This window comes from Poromitra crassiceps, assembly GCF_964638095.1.
Source record: "Poromitra crassiceps genome assembly, chromosome: 4".
Lineage (NCBI taxonomy): Eukaryota > Metazoa > Chordata > Actinopteri > Beryciformes > Melamphaidae > Poromitra > Poromitra crassiceps.
Genome location: NC_139626.1, coordinates 38103790 through 38125389, shown reverse-complemented (window position 1 = coordinate 38125389; position 21600 = coordinate 38103790). Strand labels below are relative to the sequence as shown.

At 47.2% G+C, this 21600-nt stretch overlaps 1 protein-coding gene across 1 annotated transcript; it reads left to right on the top strand.

Moving 5' to 3' along the window:
• Positions 1–79: 79 nt before the first annotated feature.
• smarca4b (SWI/SNF related BAF chromatin remodeling complex subunit ATPase 4b) lies at positions 80–20076 on the top strand (the record flags this gene model as incomplete). The annotated part of the gene is made up of 33 exons (XM_083635903.1): positions 80–298; positions 1394–1526; positions 2186–2806; positions 3300–3398; positions 3910–4168; positions 4500–4626; positions 5157–5330; positions 5420–5593; positions 5849–6028; positions 6465–6512; positions 6966–7096; positions 7236–7293; positions 7400–7503; positions 8518–8665; positions 8807–8970; positions 9341–9407; positions 10099–10209; positions 10533–10775; positions 11353–11466; positions 11675–11782; positions 12391–12477; positions 12897–12943; positions 13135–13301; positions 13904–14067; positions 14689–14916; positions 15091–15168; positions 15382–15600; positions 16115–16380; positions 17566–17674; positions 17917–18018; positions 18633–18765; positions 19364–19503; positions 19999–20076. 33 exons carry the CDS (start codon positions 80–82, stop codon positions 20032–20034), a joined length of 5058 nt encoding a protein of 1685 aa, XP_083492029.1. The 3' UTR covers positions 20035–20076.
• Positions 20077–21600: the final 1524 nt, after the last annotated feature.

Sequence of the window (21600 nt, the reverse complement as noted above, 5' to 3'; positions counted from 1 at the left end):
TCTCTCTCTCTGCCCCCCACCCCTCTCTCTCCCTCTCAGGTCCCTGCTGCTCACCCAGGAGCAGGAGATCCAGGGGGTCATGTCGACTCCGGACCCCCCCATGGGAGGTACCCCTCGCCCGGGTCCCTCCCCCGGGCCGGGCCCCTCTCCTGGGGCTATGCTGGGCCCCAGCCCTGGTCCCTCCCCTGGCTCCTCTCACAGCATGATGGGCCCCAGCCCTGGCCCCCCCTCCTCCGGGGGTCACTCCCAGGCCGGGCCCTCTGGGTACAGCCAGGACAACATGCACCCTCTGCACAAAGTAAGGACACCCTGAATTCTCCCGCTGAAAAGCTTGGTTAGCAGCGCTGGCACACTTCACCTGGCACCTCATTCCTAATGTCTCATTGTGATGCTGCTAATTCTATCTACCTCCAGTATAGGAAACTGAGGCAGACCAGCAGCCACTATCTTCATTATTAGAGTTCACCATGGCAACTGTATAGGATGGTAACACCACGGCTCAACACTTTCTCTACATGTATATATATATGTCCATCTGTAGACTTGTTCAAGTGAATACAATGACAAATCAGCGTGACATCATTCACAACACCCGGGATAAGCCACCTGGAAACGCAGCCGTTAACTAGTATAAGTTGTGCCAAACAAACGTTAATATCTCAAAAATTATACATCACATCGCTTATATTTTGACATTCTGAGTGAGAGCAGAAGTAGCTCAAGGGTCTGATGTATAATATGTTGTGTTTAAGTTGTGTGAACTGTTGCAGTTTTTAAAATGAAGTTTTGTCAAAAGCACAGCCTGCTAGCATGCGACACTCAAGGCTGGCTCCATAGGGTCCCATTATACGCTGCCCTTTGTTTACCAACACTGATCCCTCGTATTGCTTTTTCAGTTCTTACATTTCTCTTATTTTTAAATTCCACATTTATTTATTATATTTTCATAATGGTTCCACTATTATACATATTGATATTTTTATTTATTTTATTATGTAATGTAAATACATACTTATATTCTATGCTTTAATGTAGTAATTAATTGAATACATTTTTGTAAATTTAACTAATCAACTAAAATGAGTCGTAACTGCAATAACAACTGTAACTTAATACATGGTAGTGTACAGTAGCCTGCGTTGTGTTGACAGTCCTGGCAGCAACCCATGTTAAAGGCTTGCCCAGGGGTGGAGGCGGGATTCGATTCACCGATCTCCCGCTTACAAAGCGCACACGCTAACCGCAACCACAAGACAGCTCGCTACCACTCGGGACTCACGAGGACTCACATTAGTAATGAATCTTATTGCTTTTGATGCTCAATCACCTCATTTCCCCACATATTGATAAAGTCTCATGTTATCTTACATTGACACTGTAACTTTCCCCACAGCCTATGGAGGGCATGCATGACAAGAGCATGAGTGAGGAGGGCCGCTTCAGCCAGATGAAGGGCCTGTCTATGAGGCAGGGCGGCCACAGTGGCATGGGTCCTCCACCCAGCCCTCTGGACCAGCACTCACAAGGTGGGCAGAGTGAAGCAACATCATGCTTCCCAGCGTTGTGTAACTCAGCTGTTTGTAGTGTATGTACTGTAAGTCTGACGTCTTGTCTGCTGGTTTAGTCACAATGCGGCCTGGCTGGCTCACGGGGAGTGTCCCCGCTGTCGCAAGCTATGAAATAAACCACAAACAGTTCAAATCTTTCACATTCTCTCTTTAAATGTCAACAAATTGTTAACCCCACTATGTCACATTTCACTCCAGCAAGGCAAAGCCACAGCAGAGATAACAGTCAGGTGGCAAGCTTCTTCATACATGTGTGCTTTGGCCCCTACACCCCTCCTACTACGAGGAAGGGATGCCGGGAATTAAATAAATCAACCTCTTGTAAGACAAGCAGTCAGACAGGCTTAGTACACAGCTTTGGCAAACAGAGCTGGTAAACCTAAGAAAGACTTAGAACAGGTTGGCAGGCAGTTTAATAGTGTGTGGGAATAGCTCAGACATGCCGGGCTATACTGCAGGCTTGTGTGTAAAGCCCCAGATGAGTGATTCACCACTGTGTCTACATGCTCTGTCTGTCTGTCTCTCTGTCTCTCTGTCTCTCTGTCTGTCTGTCTGTCTGTCTCTCTGTCTGTCTGTCTGTCTGTCTGTCTGTCGCTCTGTCTGCCTCCCTCCTCTAGGCTACCACTCTCCATTAGGTGGGTCGGACCACTCTAGCCCCGTCCCATCCAACGGTCCCCCCTCGGGTCCCCTCATGCCATCCTCTTCTTCCTCCTCCTCCTCCGGTGGGCCCGGCTCTGCCTCTGCACCCTTAGACGGCTCCAGTGGAGACCAGCAGACGCTGGGACCTAACACCCGGCCCGGCCCCCCAGGTAGTTCCGGCCCGGGCCCGGGCCCGGGCCCGAGCCCTGGCCCCAGCCTCGGAGCCAGCGTTCCTAGCCTTGGAGCTGGCCTCAGCTCCGCTGGCCCTGCCGGCCCCGGGGGTCCCGGCAGCCCCACTCCCTTCAACCAGAACCAGCTGCACCAGCTCCGAGCCCAGATCATGGCCTACAAGATGCTGGCCCGGGGACAGCCGCTGCCGGACCACCTGCAGATGGCCGTCCAGGGGAAGACGGATCACCTGCAGATGGCGGTCCAGGGGAAGACGGACCACCTGCAGATGGCGGTCCAGGGGAAGAGGCCCATGCCCGGGATGCAGCAGCAGCCCATGCCCTCCCTAGCTCCTGGAGCTGGAGGTGGTCCGGGAGGGGGACCAGGCCCCGGACCAGGACCCATGGGCTCAGGGTACAGCAGAGCTCACGGTGAGGACGGTACAGGGATGGTTGGGTGCACCAGCACCGTTCAATACAAATCTATAGAGTCTACAGTTTTTTTTAGTTTGTTGAAAGGGATTTGTTTTCTTGATAGACGATGTATTCGCCTGTCCTTCAATGAGATCACATTCCATTGACCATGTTCTGTTTTTTATCATGATGCTGTTGCCTTGGTGCTGTAGTCATCAAAAGGCAAAATCAGGTCAGTCAGTTAGGGGTTATTAAATGTCATCGTGGTGATTTGAGAAAACCATTTTCCACAAATCACATCTGTTCTTTATTGAGCAGTAGCTACATGATAAAAGTAAGTAAAAGCTGAAGTGAAGTTGAAGTGTTTATCTTCAACTAATGAATCGTCACACCGTAGCTGCATACAGTATTTTCACACAATTTTCCCAATCCTACTCTCATATTCAGAAAGAAGTGTGCCATGAATGTGTCGTGGGACTGTACAGACTCTGTACTTGTGTCTTTTCTGTAGGTATGATGGGCCCCAACATGCCTCCTCCAGGCCCGTCAGGGCTCCCAACTGGGATGCAGGGACAAAACCCTAACGGACCTCCAAAGTCCTGGCCTGAAGGTATGTGGTGCTTTTATAAGGTCTGTTTTAGGCTGACTGTCCCTTTCACTATCAAACTAGTCGGAGTGTTACGGGAGTAATCAAAAGGGTACACATTTTATTTTTGTCAGCACAAATTGAAATACAGTGCTTGCACTTATATTACCCCAAGAACAGGTTGTGAATAGAGGAGAGTTTGTGTCCCATTACGGTCTAAATGCTGTTAGAGGTGTTTTCTACCCTCAGAAGAATAATGTTCTGGAGAAACACAGAATACCTTTAAAAAACAAGAACAACAACATCTGTATTGTTATTGGCCTTCAAAATCCCACATCAGTCAAACTATATTTGTAAATTTGGGTGTTGGGTATTCCTGAACCCCTGAATACCCAAGGACCCGACCCAGACCCGGCTGGGTCTCGGTCCATTAGGGTCTGGGTCCATCATATTAGACCTCTAATGCAAAGCCATCGCATAGACCTGAGCATTATTTAACCACAGCATGGTAATGACTTTTTCTTCTTCCCTCCAGGGCCCATGGTGAATGCAGCAGCGCCCTCCAACGCACCCCAGAAGCTGATCCCCCCACAGCCTACGGGACGCCCCTCTCCTGCTCCCCCTTCGGTTCCCCCTGCTGCCTCCCCGGTGATGCCCCCCCAGATCCAGTCGCCCGGCCAGCCGGTGCAGCCCACGCCCATGATGCCTCACCACGCCAAGCAGAATCGCATCACCCCCATCCAGAAACCCTGCGGCGTGGACCCAGTGGAGATACTGCAGGAGCGGGAGTACAGGTGGGCCGACCGTTTCCGGAAAACACCTCCTCCTTCACACTTGAATTATCTTGCTTGAGGAGAATAATACGACTAAATAAATCTTGGACAAATTGAATCTGTTGAAACGTTATACTGTACATTACAATCAACTTTTTTAACAGATCACAAGCAATGTATCACTTGATTTCCGTTCATTTCTGATTAACGCCTTCAAAAAACACTACCACACTTGGAGCAAGCTCTGTTGTGGATGCATGCTGTTTATTGTATGTATTTCAAAGCTAAACCTGTAAAAGGCGAAAACATGCAACGTGAATAACAGCAATTGTAACTAACTTCGCTCCCTCAGGCTGCAGGCCCGTATCAGCCATCGTATTGCGGAGCTGGAGAACCTGCCCGGCTCTCTGGCCGGCGATCTGCGTACCAAAGCTACCATCGAGCTCAAAGCCCTGCGCCTGCTCAACTTCCAGAGACAGGTGAGCGCTCCACCACCGCTGTGAAGGAGGAGGTTCACCACTGTGTCTCGGTGGTTGGAATTGATGGTCTCTACGTGTGTTTGTGTACGTGTGTTTGTGTACGTGTGTTTGTGTACGTGTGTTTGTGTACGTGTGTTTGTGTTTGTGTACGTGTGTTTGTGTACGTGTGTTTGTGTACGTGTGTTTGTGTACGTGTGTTTGTGTACGTGTGTTTGTGTACGTGTGTTTGTGTACGTGTGTTTGTGTACGTGTGTTTGTGTACGTGTGTTTGTGTACGTGTGTTTGTGTACGTGTGTTTGTGTACGTGTGTTTGTGTATGTGTGTTTGTGTACGTGTGTGTGTGTGTGTGTACGTGTACGTGTGTTTGTGTACGCGTGTTTGTGTTTGTGTACGTGTGTTTGTGTACGTGTGTGTGTGTGTACGTGTGTTTGTGTACGTGTGTTTGTGTTTGTGTACGTGTGTTTGTGTACGTGTGTGTGTGTACGTGTGTGTGTGTACGTGTACGTGTGTGTGTGCGCGCCTCTCCACAGCTGCGCCAAGAGGTGGTGGTGTGTATGCGTCGGGACACCGCTCTCGAGACCGCCCTCGACGCCAAGGCCTACAAGCGCAGCAAGCGTCAGTCCCTGCGAGAGGCCCGCATCACGGAGAAACTGGAGAAGCAGCAGAAGATCGAGCAGGAGCGCAAACGCAGGCAGAAACACCAGGTAGAGGAGAACACACTGCTGGGGAGGATGTTGTGTGGAGTGGTACTTTTCGCGTGACCGTTCACGGACTGTGTTCACTCTAATTGTAGGAGTACCTCAACAGCATCCTGCAGCATGCCAAAGACTTCAAGGAGTACCACCGCTCCATCACGGGCAAGATTCAGAAACTGACCAAGGCTGTGGGCACCTACCACGCCAACACCGAACGGGAGCAGAAGAAGGAGAATGAGCGCATTGAGAAAGAGAGGATGAGGAGGCTCATGGTAAGGGTTTATTCTAAGCGGCACACAAGCTTGCACATACCGTGCTTAGGTTTTGGTATACACACACACACACACACACACACACACACACACACACACACACATACATACACACACATACATACGCATACACACACACACACACACACACACACACACACACACACACACACACACACACACACACACACACACACACACACACACACACACACACACACACAACACACACCATGTATCTGCTTGTCTCTCCAGGCTGAGGATGAGGAGGGCTACCGGAAGCTGATTGACCAGAAGAAGGACAAGCGTCTAGCCTACCTGCTGCAGCAGACGGACGAATATGTGGCCAACCTCACCGACCTGGTCAGAGCCCACAAGGCCGTGCAGGCCCTCAAGGAGAAGAAGAAGAAGAAGAAGAAGAAGAAAAAGAAGAAGGTATGGTGAAAAGAAAGAGGCGGAGGTGATACTTTGTTTCAATTGAGATCCTTAGATCTGCTGAAGCTGCTGATTGACTGTAGGATGTTTATTGGGTCCTTGTTGAACTGTGCACCTGTCTTAGTAATCGAAGCCAGTTGATGGCCTGCATGTGAGATCACTCTTAACTGTGTGACAAACACTGTTGTAAAAAGAGTTCCCAGAGTCCCTAATAATCATTCAAACCTATCACTCAACACATAAGACTAACTAGCTAATTCAATAGCCATGCCCAAACTCCAGTAATACTTACAACTACTTTATAATCTGCTACTCTCACAAATTATGGTATAGCCTACTGGTATACTGGTTAACTGTAACAACTCAAAACTAACAATTGTCTACTTGATTAAATAACCAAATGACATGATGTTGTTGACTGACTCCTGTGTTGCAGCTGGAGAATGCAGAGGGCCAGACTCCAGCACTGGGGCCTGATGGAGAGGTGAGCGGATGCAGTGGTAGCGGTTACAATTGCTAACTTTGTCAATTCAACCTTCAACCATGGATCAAATTTGACACAAAGCTTTATTGGCTAGTTGCGTTTTTATTGTTGGTGTCCAAAATCACTATGTCACTGCATTGTATCTTTCCACCATGGTCAAGCTATGACTGAGCCTTATATTCGAATAGCTTAACACACCATATTAAAATATTATTGGGTGATCTATCTAAAAGTTTGTATTAATATACACTATATTAAAGTGTCACTGCGTAGTTAATCCAACTAGGCTAACCAACAGTAGCATTAAAACCACCAGTAAAACGTAATCTCAACAGCCGAGGGCGGAACTGAAGGATCTTAGGCACTGGAAAAATCTGTTTACTTGGCATAAATATTTATTTGCCCAAAAGATATTTGTCACAGTCTGGCAGAATGGCTGTCTCCCCCCTGCAGCCTCTGGATGAGACGAGCCAGATGAGTGACCTGCCAGTCAAGCTCATCCATGTGGACAGTGGTAACATTCTGGAAGAGGTGGACGCACCCAAGGCGGGACAGCTGGAGACCTGGCTGGAGATGAACCCAGGGTGAGGGAGAGGAGGGTTGGTTTGGATGGACTTGATCCACATGAGGATGATTTATTACTTTTGGAATATATATGGGTCAAGGTTCTACCCGTGTTATTAATGCTTTTGAGCACGCCTGTCTGCATGTATGTCCACGCAGTTACGAGGTGGCCCCCCGCTCGGACAGCGAAGACAGCGAGGAAGAGGAAGAGGAAGAGGTGGGTGGTTTTCTAAAGCATCTTTGAAGCCCCTTCCCTCCAGTCACACACTGCTCCGACAGGAGAAGAGGTGCCTTTTTGACTGACAAAGCTGTTGATCCCGCAGCTGCCGTCGGCCACTTCGGTGGTGGTGGTGGTGGAGGAGAAGAAGAAGATTCCAGACCCGGACAGCGAGGACGTGTCGGAGGTGGATGTCCGCCACATCATCGAGTGAGTCATGGCGTACCTTCGTTACTGTCATTCCCACTGGGGGCCACGCATGCTTAAAAAAAGAATATCCACTCATGGGAGCGTAAGGTTGATGAAAATGTATCATGGAAAAACCATATTGATTATGTGTGTAACAAAATTATGAAGTCTTATGGCATTATCAGAAGGATTTCATCACTGGTAAATCGCTCCTGTCTTCTGTCACTATATTATAGTCTGATATATCCTTATTTATCATATTGTAATATTGTTTGGGCCAGTACATATCCTTATTCTCTTCAGAAAATCCTGTTAATTCAAAAGAAATTTCTTAGACTGGCTACGTCATCAAATCGTTTTGAGCCATCTGTTCAGGCAACTAAACATATTATCAATCTTCGATATAAACGTATATCAGACTACTGTTTTTATGTACAAATGTATGCACCAAGAATTCTTTTTACCTACTGTTTTTTATAATTTCTTTGTACTGAACTCTAATGTCCACTCATATCCAACCAGACAATCACATAACATTCACCTTCCATTTTCCCGCACAAATTTAGGTCAATTTAACATTAGATATAGAGGTCCATCCTTATGGAATTCCACCCCCCTCCTTCAATCAGAACCTGTCAATCATTGCCTATTCTTAAATCTAGAATGAAAAAAACCCTGTTAAATCAATAACATCTCTTATCTGCATACATGTTTTTATCTCTTCTTCTTTACTTTCTTTTCTTTCTTCTTGTTCGTTAAATTTTAATTTTATTTCATACTTACTGATTTTATTTCTACTTATGTTATACAAGTAGAGGCCTCGTATAGGCCCTTGCGGGTCTCCTGCCTCCACTTTGCACATTTATTGTCGTGTTGATAACTATCAGTATTTTTTTTTGTATGTTTGAATATGTGCTAAATAAACAATAAATAAACAATAAACAAAAGGTGGTTTGAATAAAAGTCTCCACCAAATGGTTTATGATATATAATACGTGAAGATACAGGAAGTCATCATGTGTTGCCCCTCCACAGGCACGCTAAGCAGGACGTGGATGATGAGTATGGCAGTGCGGCGTTCGCCCGGGGACTCCAGTCTTACTACTCTGTGGCTCACGCCATCACAGAGAGGGTGGACAAACAGTCCACGCTGTTGATCAACGGAGAGCTGAAGCAGTACCAGGTACCACCAGCAGGGGCAAAGACGTGATCAAGAGATCTCCTCCTCTTGTCTCGTCCTCCCCGCCTTTCCTCTCTCTCTCTGGCTCTTCCCTGTGTTTCGGCACCTCCTTCACTCTCGTATCTAACCTCCCCTGTCTGTCAGGTTAAAGGCCTGGAGTGGTTGGTGTCGCTCTACAACAACAACCTGAACGGCATCTTGGCCGACGAGATGGGTCTGGGGAAGACCATCCAGACCATCGCCCTCATCACGTACCTCATGGAGTACAAACGCCTCAACGGGGCCTACCTCATCATTGTACCTCTCTCGTGAGCTGAGCCTCATTATTTGCCGTATTCTTTTTTCTGTATGTTGCACTTTTCTTCACCTCGCCAATGGGCTACATGCACAACTCCACTACTTCCTGAAATTAGTACAGCTTCTTTATTTCCTGTCATCACTATTGGATGAACTGATTAATGTCAGGTGTGCTGTAGTCACAACAATGATCAGGCACACCTGATTAATCAGTTCATCCAATAGTGTAGGACAGGAAATAAAGAAGCAGTACTAATTTCAGGAAGTAAAAAAGTTGTGCATGTAGCCTATTATCTCCACAACCACTGCAAATAAAACCACTCTTCAAAATTGCTTTTAATTCAGTAGAATTTGTGACTTGCGTTTTTCTCTCGCCGACAGAACTCTTTCTAACTGGGTGTATGAGTTTGACAAGTGGGCACCGACGGTTGTGAAAGTGTCTTACAAGGTGAGTTGTGAGCAGCCACACACGACTTTTGTTTTGTTTAGTTTACTTCCTCTATATTCATATTCAGTAGTAGGCTACTAAACTATCCCACACATGGATGTTTTTGTAGTTTCTTTTTGTAGTTATATAGTGACAGTTACATGTACAAAACAACATTGGTCATAGGCTGTCATCAGGGATATATACTAGTACCTACCACTCTCTGCATTGCAACAAGCCAAAAGATGTATCCTCAGCAGCCTTCCTGTGTATAAAAGCAAAATGTGACAATGTGCGTGTTTCTACAAATGGCCAATGCTGTGGCCTTTCCTGGTGTCCAAACAACATTGTGAACTTGATGTTATTGTTTGGGTCTTAGAGCTGTGTGGTGTGTGTCCTCAGGGTGTTAGAGCTGTGTGGTGTGTGTCCTCAGGGTGTTAGAGCTGTGTGGTGTGTGTCCTCAGGGTGTTAGAGCTGTGCAGTGTGTGTCCTCAGGGTGTTAGAGCTGTGTGGTGTGTGTCCTCAGGGTGTTAGAGCTGTGTGGTGTGTGTCCTCAGGGTGTTAGAGCTGTGCAGTGTGTGTCCTCAGGGTGTTAGAGCTGTGTGGTGTGTGTCCTCAGGGTGTTAGAGCTGTGTAGTGTGTGTCCTCAGGGTGTTAGAGCTGTGTGGTGTGTGTCCTCAGGGTGTTAGAGCTGTGTGGTGTGTGTCCTCAGGGCTCTCCTGCTGCCAGGCGAGCCTTCATACCCCAGCTGCGCAGCGGCAAGTTCAACGTCCTGCTCACCACCTACGAGTACATCATCAAGGACAAACAAGTCCTGGCCAAGGTGAGAGACACACAAACACAGGCAGGCAGGCGGACGCGCGCGCGGACGTGTGTGCGCACACACACACACACACACACACACACACACACACACACACACACACACTGTACACACTTTTTTCTCTGTCTCTATACGTGAACACATGGCTGCATCCAGATTTTGTTGCTTAAGATTTTTTAATTTGCTAATCATTTCATTTTCGAGTTGTGATCTCTCCTCTCCTCTCCTCTCCTCTCCTCTCCTCTCCTCTCCTCTCCTCTCCTCTCCTCTCCTCTCCTCTCCTCTCCTCTCCTCTCCTCTTTCCTCCCCTCCCCTCCCATCAGATCCGTTGGAAGTACATGATCGTGGACGAGGGCCACCGCATGAAGAACCACCACTGTAAGCTGACCCAGGTCCTGAACACGCACTACCTGGCCCCGCGGCGGGTGCTGCTGACGGGCACGCCGCTGCAGAACAAGCTACCTGAGCTCTGGGCGCTGCTCAACTTCCTCCTGCCCACCATCTTCAAGAGCTGCAACACCTTCGAGCAGTGGTTCAACGCCCCCTTCGCCATGACCGGAGAGAAGGTGTGTCACTCTTGCATGACATGAATCAGATCAACATCAAGAGCTTTGGAAACGGTTTTGAACTGATATTAGAAAGATACTGTATTTAGGTCCTGATTTAAAAACAAGCGCAAATCCGCTATAGCTGTGAGTGACCACACATGCCCCCTTTTAGCCAATTGACATGAACACAACAAACAGCTTCACACACTTGACCTCTATGCCAAATGTCAGCCCTCTGCTCATGCCATCCTGTATTTCTACATTTCCCACCGCCCCCATTTTAGCCAATAGGCATGAACACAAACACACACCTTTATACACACACCATGCCATGCAATTTCAGCCTCCTAGCGCGAAAACTGTGGCTGCTATTGGTGGTGAACTTTTTGTGGACCAACCAATCGACCAACCAACTGACCGACCGACTGACAAACAGAGTGACTTAAAGAGCTGTTGGTCGCAGCTAGAAATCCTGTAGGTAGAAATCCTCAGTTTTACTACCAATTTATGTCTCTCTCTCTCTCTCTCTCTCTCTCTCTCTCTCTCTCTCTCTCTCTCTCTCTCTCTCTCTCTCTCTCTCTCTCTCCCTGCCCAGGTGGACCTGAACGAAGAGGAGACCATCCTGATTATCCGTCGCCTCCACAAAGTGCTCCGCCCCTTCCTGTTGCGCAGGCTGAAGAAGGAAGTGGAGGCACAGCTTCCAGAGAAGGCACGGTTCCCTGTCTCAGCACACAGAGACTAGTCCTCCTGATGATCTCCTAATGGATGAGAGACAAACAATACGTGAATGTATCTATGACTGAGAGCGGAGTGGAGAGTTCCGTGTCTCTTTTCAGTGTCTCTGGTCCATGACTAGGACTTGACTCTGGCTCTCTCCATGTCTGTGGGTCAGTCAGCCTGTCCTCTCTCCCCCTCAGGTGGAGTATGTGATCAAGTGTGACATGTCGTCTCTTCAGAGGGTGCTGTACAGACACATGCAGGCCAAGGGGGTCCTGCTGACGGACGGGTCAGAGAAAGACAAGAAGGTGAGGGCGTCATCCATGCCTCAATAGAGAGGCAAAGTGAACATCGCTTCCTGCTTTTCTCCCTGTGCCAGCGCTGAAAAAAATATAAATGGCGGTGGACGGAGAATAACGTTACTACTTTTTTGATCCCGTTTGAATTGTGCCACGGGGTGTCAACGTTCATTTTGTCAATTTTCAAACGTAACTTTGCACGTCAAGAAAGTCGCAGTTTGTCGCCAAACTGTTGCACTATAAGTTATAAATCAGAAAGACTAAGTATGACGTCACTTTCTCTACCGGCAAAGCTGAAGACCGGCGACATGCCACGAGCTTCCACGAGCTATGTAGTTTTTATACGAAACTAACCCCTAGCCTACGTTTCAGTTTGACGACAAACTGCGACTTTCTTTACATGCAAAGTTATGTTTTAAATTGACCCAATTAACGTTGGCACGCCGTGGCACAATTCAAACGGGATCAAAAAAGTAACGTTATTCTCCGTTCACCGCCATTCATATTTTTTTCAGCGCTGGTACAGGGAGAAAGCAGGAAGTGACGTTTCACTTTGGCTCTCTATTCTTGCCAGATCATATGATGTGCCATCAATGTTGTGTCATTGTGTGCTCCAGGGTAAAGGCGGCACAAAGACTCTGATGAACACCATCATGCAGCTGAGGAAGATCTGTAACCACCCGTACATGTTCCAACAAATAGAGGTACCACTGCTATGGATGTCAGACAGGCCTTTTGTCTCAAATTATTCATTTGTTTCACTGTAATTGACGGATGGTATTGTCTCTGGTTGTCTCTCATATGTAGAAGATGCGTCATGATCTTGGGACCAACTAAACCCATGAAAATGCTCTGTAAAATCCCCCCCCCAAAACCATAGACATCAAAATGGAAAGTCATTCAGTTTTCTTTCTCCATTGTCGCAATGCTGACTTTTGGGAGATATAAGGTTTCTGTAGGACACTTGTGAAATCAAACCCACGGTCACTGAAATGACTGTGTGTACTGTATATGTGATCATATGGATTCAGTTTGACTGTGTACTGTATATGTTATAATATGGATTCAGTTTGACTGTGTACTGTATATGTTATAATATGGATTCAGTTTGTGATTTTTGCAGGAATCTTTTTCTGAGCATTTGGGGCATTCTGGCGGGATAGTCCAAGGGTAAGTGTTCTATTTATTTGTATTCTACATTAGGACACACACTCACAGTGCACGGCGGACGCGCGCACACACGCACGCACACACACACACATACACACACACATACACACACACACACACACACACACACACACACATACACACACACACTAACTCACCGTGTAACCCTATATCCCTTCCCCTTGTGTCAGTGCTGACCTGTATCGGGCATCAGGGAAGTTTGAGGTGTTGGATCGTATCCTGCCCAAACTGAGAGTCACCAACCACAAAGTGCTGCTCTTCTGTCAGATGACTACGCTCATGACCATCATGGAGGATTACTTTGCCTACCGCAGCTTCAAGTACCTGCGTCTTGATGGTGAGAGCGAGGGCCTGTTTGTGTGTGTATTTGTCTAAGTGTGTATTGCGTTGCCGTAAACGTTGTCTGTGTGGTATAGAGAGCCAAAGTCAAACGTCACCTCCTGCTTTCTCCCTGTACCAGCGCTGCGAAAAAATATGAATAGCGGTGGACGGAGAATAAGGTTACATTTTTGATCCCGTTTTGTCAATTTAAAACATAACTTTGCATGTCAAGAAAGTCACAGTTTGTCGTCAAACTTAGGCGTAAGTTATAAAACTTTCTGATTTATAACTTCTAGTGCAACAGTTTGGCGACAAACTGCGACTTTCTTGACATGCAAAGTTATGTTTTAAATTGACAAAATTGGCGTTGGCACCCCGTGGCACAATTCAAACGGGATCAAAAAAGTAACCTTATTCTCCGTCCACCGCCATTCATATTTTCCGCAGCGCTGGTACAGGGAGAAAGCAGGAAGTGACGTTTGACTTTGACTCTCTATATCTGTGTGTTAAGTTGTTTGTCCTTTTCTCATCCCTTCTCCTGCTCTCTGCTAACCCGATTCCATCACTTTCATACCACCTGACCTTGTTTCCCCTCCGCCCGCTCCCCTTTCTTCTCAGGCACGACCAAGGCTGAGGACAGAGGAATGTTACTGAAGACATTCAATGACCCAGAGTCAACGTACTTCATCTTCCTCCTGAGCACCAGAGCTGGAGGCCTGGGCCTGAACCTGCAGTCTGCAGACACTGTGGTCATATTTGACTCCGACTGGAACCCACACCAGGTAGGAAGCACATTTACTCAAATACACACACACACACACACACACACCCTTAATTACCGTATTTCCTCTAAAAGTAATTGAGCATGCCATTGTCAATTACCATAATTATCGGTAATGGATTGTAGTAACAAGAAAAACGGCTACCTAACAAACCCCAACAGAAGCAGATCAGAAAATACGGAGGCTTCGGACTAAAATATGAACAAATATACTTATCAAACAGAAGGAATTAGAAATAAGGCATGTTTCTAATATAAGCCTGCTTCCAATAAAGACCCTCTGCAGTTGAGGTAAATAAAGGACCGGACCAATATTACAGGAAATACGGTATTACCAGAGGCTGGGAGATCTTCACAAAGTCCCATTTCAGAATTTTGGGGGAAATGTATAAGATAATTACCAGTCGTTGTTTGAGCTCAACAAAGAAAACTCAAAGAAAATTCATGTTAGAATTTGTGTCAACTATTGAAATACAGTTCTTACAAGTACCATTCTTGTTTGTATTCCTCATTTGACCCTTCACTATAGACTCATACCTCTGAGACCTTATTATATGATATTTGGCATGGCGGGTGTCACTCTCACCCCAACTCTGTTCCCACTTCCCACTCCGCTCTGCAGGACCTGCAGGCCCAGGACCGAGCTCACCGCATCGGCCAGACCAACGAGGTTCGTGTCCTGCGTCTTTGCACCGTCAACAGTGTAGAGGAGAAAATCCTGGCAGCAGCCAAGTACAAACTAAACGTGGACCAAAAGGTCATCCAGGCTGGCATGTTCGACCAGAAATCCTCCAGCCACGAGCGCAGGGCCTTCCTGCAGGCTATCCTGGAGCACGAGGAGCAAGAAGAGGGCTGGAGTCCAGGAGTGTGTACACGCATTCAGGTGTGTGTGTGTGTATACAACTTACTTACTATCCCTCACACCGGCAGCACACTTTCTCCACAACCGCCCGGGAGCAAAATTAACTTTTCATCTGTATTTTTTTATTTTCCGATGGTGCCGATGTTTGCGTGCCGGCTTCAGGAGGAGGACGAGGTTCCCGATGACGAGACGGTCAACCAGATGATCGCCAGGAGTGAGGAAGAGTTCGAACACTTCATGGTCAGTGTGTGTATGCGTGTGCGTGTGTGTGTGTCTGATGGTAAAGTAATACCTATAGTCCATGCAAACACATCTACAGTACATCCCATATACTGTACACACAGTCCACGCTCAGGTGAGCTCCAGCTCGACCGCACTCCTTTCCGTAGCCTTTAGCTTCTGTCGCTTTACCTTCTGTCGCTTTACCTCCTTGTCTCCCTCTCCGTCTCCCAGCGCATGGACCTGGACCGGCGGCGCGAGGACGCCCGCAACCCGCGGCGGAAGCCCCGTCTGATGGAGGAAGACGAGCTGCCCACGTGGATCATGAAGGACGACGCCGAGGTGGAGCGGCTCACCTGCGAGGAGGAGGAGGAGAAGATGTTCGGCCGAGGCTCTCGCCAGCGCAAGGAGGTGGACTACAGCGACTCGCTGACCGAGAAGCAGTGGCTCAAGGTGAGCGGCCGCACGGGACAGAGGACGAGGAGCATGTGAGAGGACAGCATAGTGGTTTATCGGCCGGCGGGGGATGGGTAGCAAATGTCTAAACAGGGTTTCAGGGTTCCCATGGGTCCTTGAAAGTTGAAAGAATAGACATAAATAGACACGGGTCATTGAAAGTTCTTTATTTTGCGCAAGAATAGAAATTGAAGTTCTTTTGATTTATTTTTGTACTTACCATGTAACACAGCACAGTTGAGAAGTGTTCACACATTCAAGCCTCTCTCTCTTTTTAATCATTGTCTGTGAGCTTCTGTAAAGCCTGCTAGTTCTTATAAACATTCTCAGTGCGTAACAGTAATGAACCTTGATCCGTGTCTCAAACTATGCCGTGTTGGGTCGTTTAATTTGATGGAATTTGGTCTCGAAAGTCCTTGAGTGAGATGTTTAAGAAGGTGTGGGAACCCTGCTTTTTGTTTTGTGGAAGTGTTCCGTATCGTTCATTTGGTCGTCTCTTCACCCTGCGCAGGCGATCGAGGAGGGCACACTGGAGGAAATCGAGGAGGAGGTGCGCACCAAGAAGACGCCCCGCAAGAGGAAGCGGGACCGCGACCCGGACCTGCCCGGTCCCTCCTCCTCGTCGTCGGGGGGCCGCGCCCGGGGGGACAAAGACGAGGACGGGAAGAGGCAGAGGAAACGGGGGCGGCCGCCCGCCGAGAAGCTCTCCCCCAACCCCCCCACCCTCACCAAGAAGATGAAGAAGATCGTGGACGCCGTCATCAAGTACAAGGACAGGTAGCGGAAGCGAGCTGTCAGTAACGCCTGGTACCTGGCACACGCTGAGGTGTTGTGAGATGTGTTCTGACCAGGGGGTGTTTTGCAGGGGGGGATGGGGTGGGGGTTGGCGTGGGGGTTGGGGTGGATTTCCCTCCCTCTGATCATGAAATTGAATCGCAGGTGGGAACACACTTTCCCCCACACTTTCATTCTGTCAGTTAATACACACATTTACCACCAAACCACACCAATCTGCAAACGCAAACGGATTATAGAAGTTACGTTCTTTCCAGCTCATACATCTGCAGAGCTGCCTATGATCCGTCTACAGGAAAAAGTGTAAAAAGAGAAGGAAAAGAACGGTATGTGGGAAACCTTTCGTCCTTTCTTCAGCATCGCCATCACCTGGGCCAGACGTGTACAACACGCAGCTGTATCTTTACCCACCAGCATCGCTGTATATTGTGAGCCATAATGGCCTGATTTATCACACCGGTTTGACTAATTTATGATCGGCTGTGCATCATTCTTATTCCCACGTTACTCTATGATGTGGTGACCATATGGAAACTGAATTACTCCACTAGAATAAACATCATGCTTGTTAATGCACACATCTATAAATGCTATAAATGTAACTCTGTTGAAAGCGAATAGGCTACTACTGTGTGGTGCGCTACAGCGCTACACTTGGCGTCGCACACCGCTCGAATTTGCCCCTTTGCGCTGCGCTCAAAGTTCAAATGGTTTAAGTTTAAACTTTGACCTATTTACCGCCGCTGACATTTCTCTGCTCTACCTCGCGGTGAGAGAAGAGAACATCGCTTATCATGTGGAGGCAGTTTAAGGCTCAAAATAAAATGTTGCTTGCATTGAGGTACCCATCTCTCTCTCTCTCTCTGTCTCTCTCTCTCTGTGCATCTCATATATGACATTATGTGACCATATGGATATAATTCTTTGGGAAACAATAACATGTGTATGATAGGAGTTTGCACTTGTATTTTTCATACCTACTTGCGTAAAAATGCATTCCAAAAATCCTACCTAACATTTAACATGGCTGAGAAGATAGCTGCAGAAATGAGTTTCTTGACATTTTCTGTTTACTGTAACATCTTGTTGGGTTTCCCAGAAAGAGATACTAAGAAATACAGAATAATCTGTGTGTTTGACTCACCTTGATGATGTCACTACCCGCAGCGCCAGCGGGCGTCAGCTGAGCGAGGTGTTCATCCAGCTGCCGTCTCGCAAAGAGCTGCCAGAGTATTACGAACTGATCCGCAAGCCTGTCGACTTCAGGAAGATCAAGGTAGAAGATGATCCCGCTGGGGAGATGTAGTCATTGCAATAGCAAAACATAGGACAGAAAAATTAAAATCTTTATTTTTAAGAGATTTATAGGTTCAAAGATGTTTATAGATCTACAAATGTACAGTCCAGCACAAAAGCATGTATTGTATGCACACATTTCTCTCTTGTAGACAAAGTCATATACACATTATCAATCACATATGCAACTACATGCAAAACTGTTTTCTATCGGTGCTGTAGGAGAGGATTCGGGGTCATCGGTACCGCAGCCTGGGCGACCTGGAGAGAGACGTCATGCTGCTATTCCAGAACGCTCAGACCTTCAACCTGGAGGGGTCGCTGGTGAGACAAGACTCAAACACAGACCAATAGCTGCTCTCAGTCTAGATCACTCACAGCTAAGCAGTGTATACACCAGTGTCTGTTCAATGTTCATGGGCGTCTGGGTAGGGTCGCAGGTTCGAGCCCCCATGTTACCTTCCGGCTTGGTCGGGCGTTTATACAGGCACAATTGGCCGGGCCCGTGTCTGCAGGTGGGTAGCGCGATTAAGGGTATGTGTCCTGGTCACTGCAGGGGTAGGGGAACTGGGGGGAATAGCGTGATCCTCCCACATGCTACGTCCTGCAGGTGCAACTCCTCGCTGTCAGGTGAAAAGAAGCGGCTAGCGAGTGCATGTATCGCTGGAAGCATGTGCTAGTCTAGAACTCTCCCCTGATCGTCAGAGGGGGTGGAGCAACGATCGGGACAGCAGGGAATTGGCCAAGTACAATTGGGGAGAAATCCGAAGGGGGAGGGGGGGAAACTTGATTAAAATAAAAAATACCCCTTTGACAGGGCATAATGCTAATAGTACATGATGTCGAGATGTGGAATATGTTCACGTGCTGTCAATGTAACCTATACATACATGATATACAAGCACTTCTTTTCCACCATGTTGTCTTTCTGCGAGCAGATCTATGAGGACTCCATCGTGCTCCAGTCAGTGTTCACCAGTCTGAGGCAGAAGATCGAGAAGGAGGAGGAGAGTGAAGGAGAGGAGAGTGAGGAAGAGGAGGAGGAGCAGGACGAAGGCTCAGAGTCCGAATGTAAGCGTGTGTGTGTGTGTGTGTGTGTGTGTGTGTGTGTGCGCGTGCGTGCGTGCGTGCGTGCGTGCGTGTGCGCGCGCGCGTGTGTGTGTGCGTGTGTGTGTGTGTGTGTGTGTGTGCAGAACAGGAGAGGAGGCAACTGAGAATCCAAGAAAAGATAGGATGAGGATGCTTGTGGTTCACCTGGATCACTCTGTGATCACACATCATACAACCACCAGGGCTATTATAGTTTTATTTACTTTCATTTGTATTTTCATTTCCATTCCAGTAGTCTCAGTTTGTTTTCAGATGGTGTTTGTGAGTTTTATTGTCCTGTTTTTCAGTTGAGCTTATATTTAGTTCACATTTTACTTTTTCAATGTTTGGGTCTTTCTGGAATGTATTGAGAAGACCTGTTTTATGTCTATACTGGCAGAAAATATTCTTTGAATAACTATAGTGCATATTATACAGTATCAATAGCTGATACTGATATTGATACCTTGTGTTTGTGTGTGTCTGTGTGTATGTGTGTGTGTGTGTGTGTGTGTGTGTGTGTGTGTGTGTGTGTGTGTGTGTGTGTGTGTGTGTGTGTGTGTGTGTGTGTCCTCTCCAGCCCGCTCTGTGAAGGTAAAGATCCGTCTGGGCCGGAGGGAGAAGGGGGGGGAGCGGGGGAAGGGCCGCAGCAGACGGACGGGCCGCAACCGAGCCAAGCCTGTGGTCAGCGACGACGACTCCGACGAGGAACAGGAAGAGGTCAGCCACTGTGTGTGTGTGTGTGTGTGTGTGTGTGTGTGTGTGTGTGTGTGTGTGTGTGTGTGTGTGTGTGTGTGTGTGTGTGTGTGTGTGTGTGTGTGTGTGTGTGTGTGTGTGTGTGTGTGTGTGCGTGCGTGCGTGCGTGCGCGTACGTGCGTGTGCGTGTTGAGAGTGTGTGTTATTGTGTTGTACTTGTATCGTGTGTACCTCGGCCCTTGTGAGAACCAGTTTGAGTTTTATACCTTTATGGCCCAGAAACCCGTCTTCATCCACAACGATAACTATAGCCGTATTTGTGGTTCCATCTCAGAGAATTATTTTGAATAGTTACAGTTATCTTTATGAATTTAGTTATTGTTCTAAGAGTTAGAATTAGGATTAGGTGTAGGTTAGTGAATCTGTATAGCTCACGAGTCTCACGTTCCTCATGTCGAATGAATTAACAAATAATCATCTCTTTCGCCACTTTCTTCGCCACTGTCCTCTCTGTTCCAGGAGCGCTCCCCCAGTGCCAGCGACGAGGAGTCCTAAGCTGTAACAGGAGAGTAAAGGGACTTATTGGGGATATTCCACCAACTCAAGCGTCACAACCTACAGGTGATAAACCATGTCTGTGTCAACTCCATCCACCCTCAGTCAAATGCCACAGGCGTTCAAACAGGTGGGCATTTGCATGCCTCAGTACAAAGTACAGGCAAACTTTATTGTCCCCAGAGGGGACATTTATTTTGGTCATATGGACATTCAAATAAAAAGAGGGAAAATAAAACAAACTATGTATACAATAACACAAGACAACAATATCATAACGTACACAGGTGAATTCGATTATGTTCTATGCACATTATGCGATGTTGGCCTGTTCTGTTCATCTGTTGTAGCCCAGGTTAAAAAACCCTAGTCTTAATTCCAATACAGTCAAGCTTTTATATCTTGCTGTCTTGATTCTGCGTTGCAATCAGAGTTTACTCAGCTATTTTCAGATCAACTGTATCAATCAATGAGTGTAAACTCCTCACCTCAGATCGTTTACTCACCTCCGTATAAGTGTGTCTAGAACAAACACATTGGAAACAATGCGTTCACTGCTGGAAAAAATACTAAGAATAATTCAATTGACAATAAAAAAACATATTAATTGAATGTTATAACGTGTTGTAACATGTTGACAAGTCCAGTCCTCATGTCGAAGTGTCCTTGGGCAGATGAACCCCAAATTGCTCCCGATGGTTGCGCCAGCACCCTGCGTGGTAGCTTACCGCTATCGCTGTGTGAATGTGTGCGTGGATGGGTGAATGTAGGCATATTGTATAGCGCTTTGGATAAAAAGCGCTATATAAATGCAGTCCATTTACCATTTACCTTTGGCCTATTTACCCAGATTTAGATTGACGTGCATTTCCCTACATTCATTGGAATTTGATACGAGACCTGTGCTGACCTGGAAAGTTAGACCTAATGGAAACAAGTGAGGTCTGTTTGAGAAGAAGCTTCCTTACTGCCCAGCGTAAAGCGATGGCTTCACCTCACCTTACCTCTGGACGTAAACAAACCTGCTGTTGCACCTCTGCTTCACGGGGGCCATGTGTTGCAACGGCAGGCTGTAGCGCGCCGCCGCTACGGAGCCAGAGTGCTTACTGGGGTGTGTGTGTGTACATCACAGACTGTATTTAGGAGCCGGGCTCACTGTTTGAGTTGGAAACGCCGCCCGCTGTGGCCGGAGGAGTAGTTTCCAAACTTCTCAGAACCTCTTTAACAACGCGCCACACTGATTTGACTGAGTCTAAATGGAGTTGACCTCTCACATATATATACTGTACAAAACAACTTATTCCGCACTAATGCTGCTTACCTGTTACTCTTCCAATATAAGCACTTATAATTGTTGATTGTAGACACACACAAAAAACAATTCCGAGGTTGTAATTCATCAATGAGTACGGTACTGTAACTTTAATCGCTTCTACTTGAGTGTTGTGTGGTGATTTTAGACTTTCGATACAGCTGACTGTTTGATGTTAGTTTGGCACTTTTTATGTTTTTTTGTTGTTGTTTTTTTTCAAGACAAAGGACCAGAGGGACAGTTACTCTCCTCTG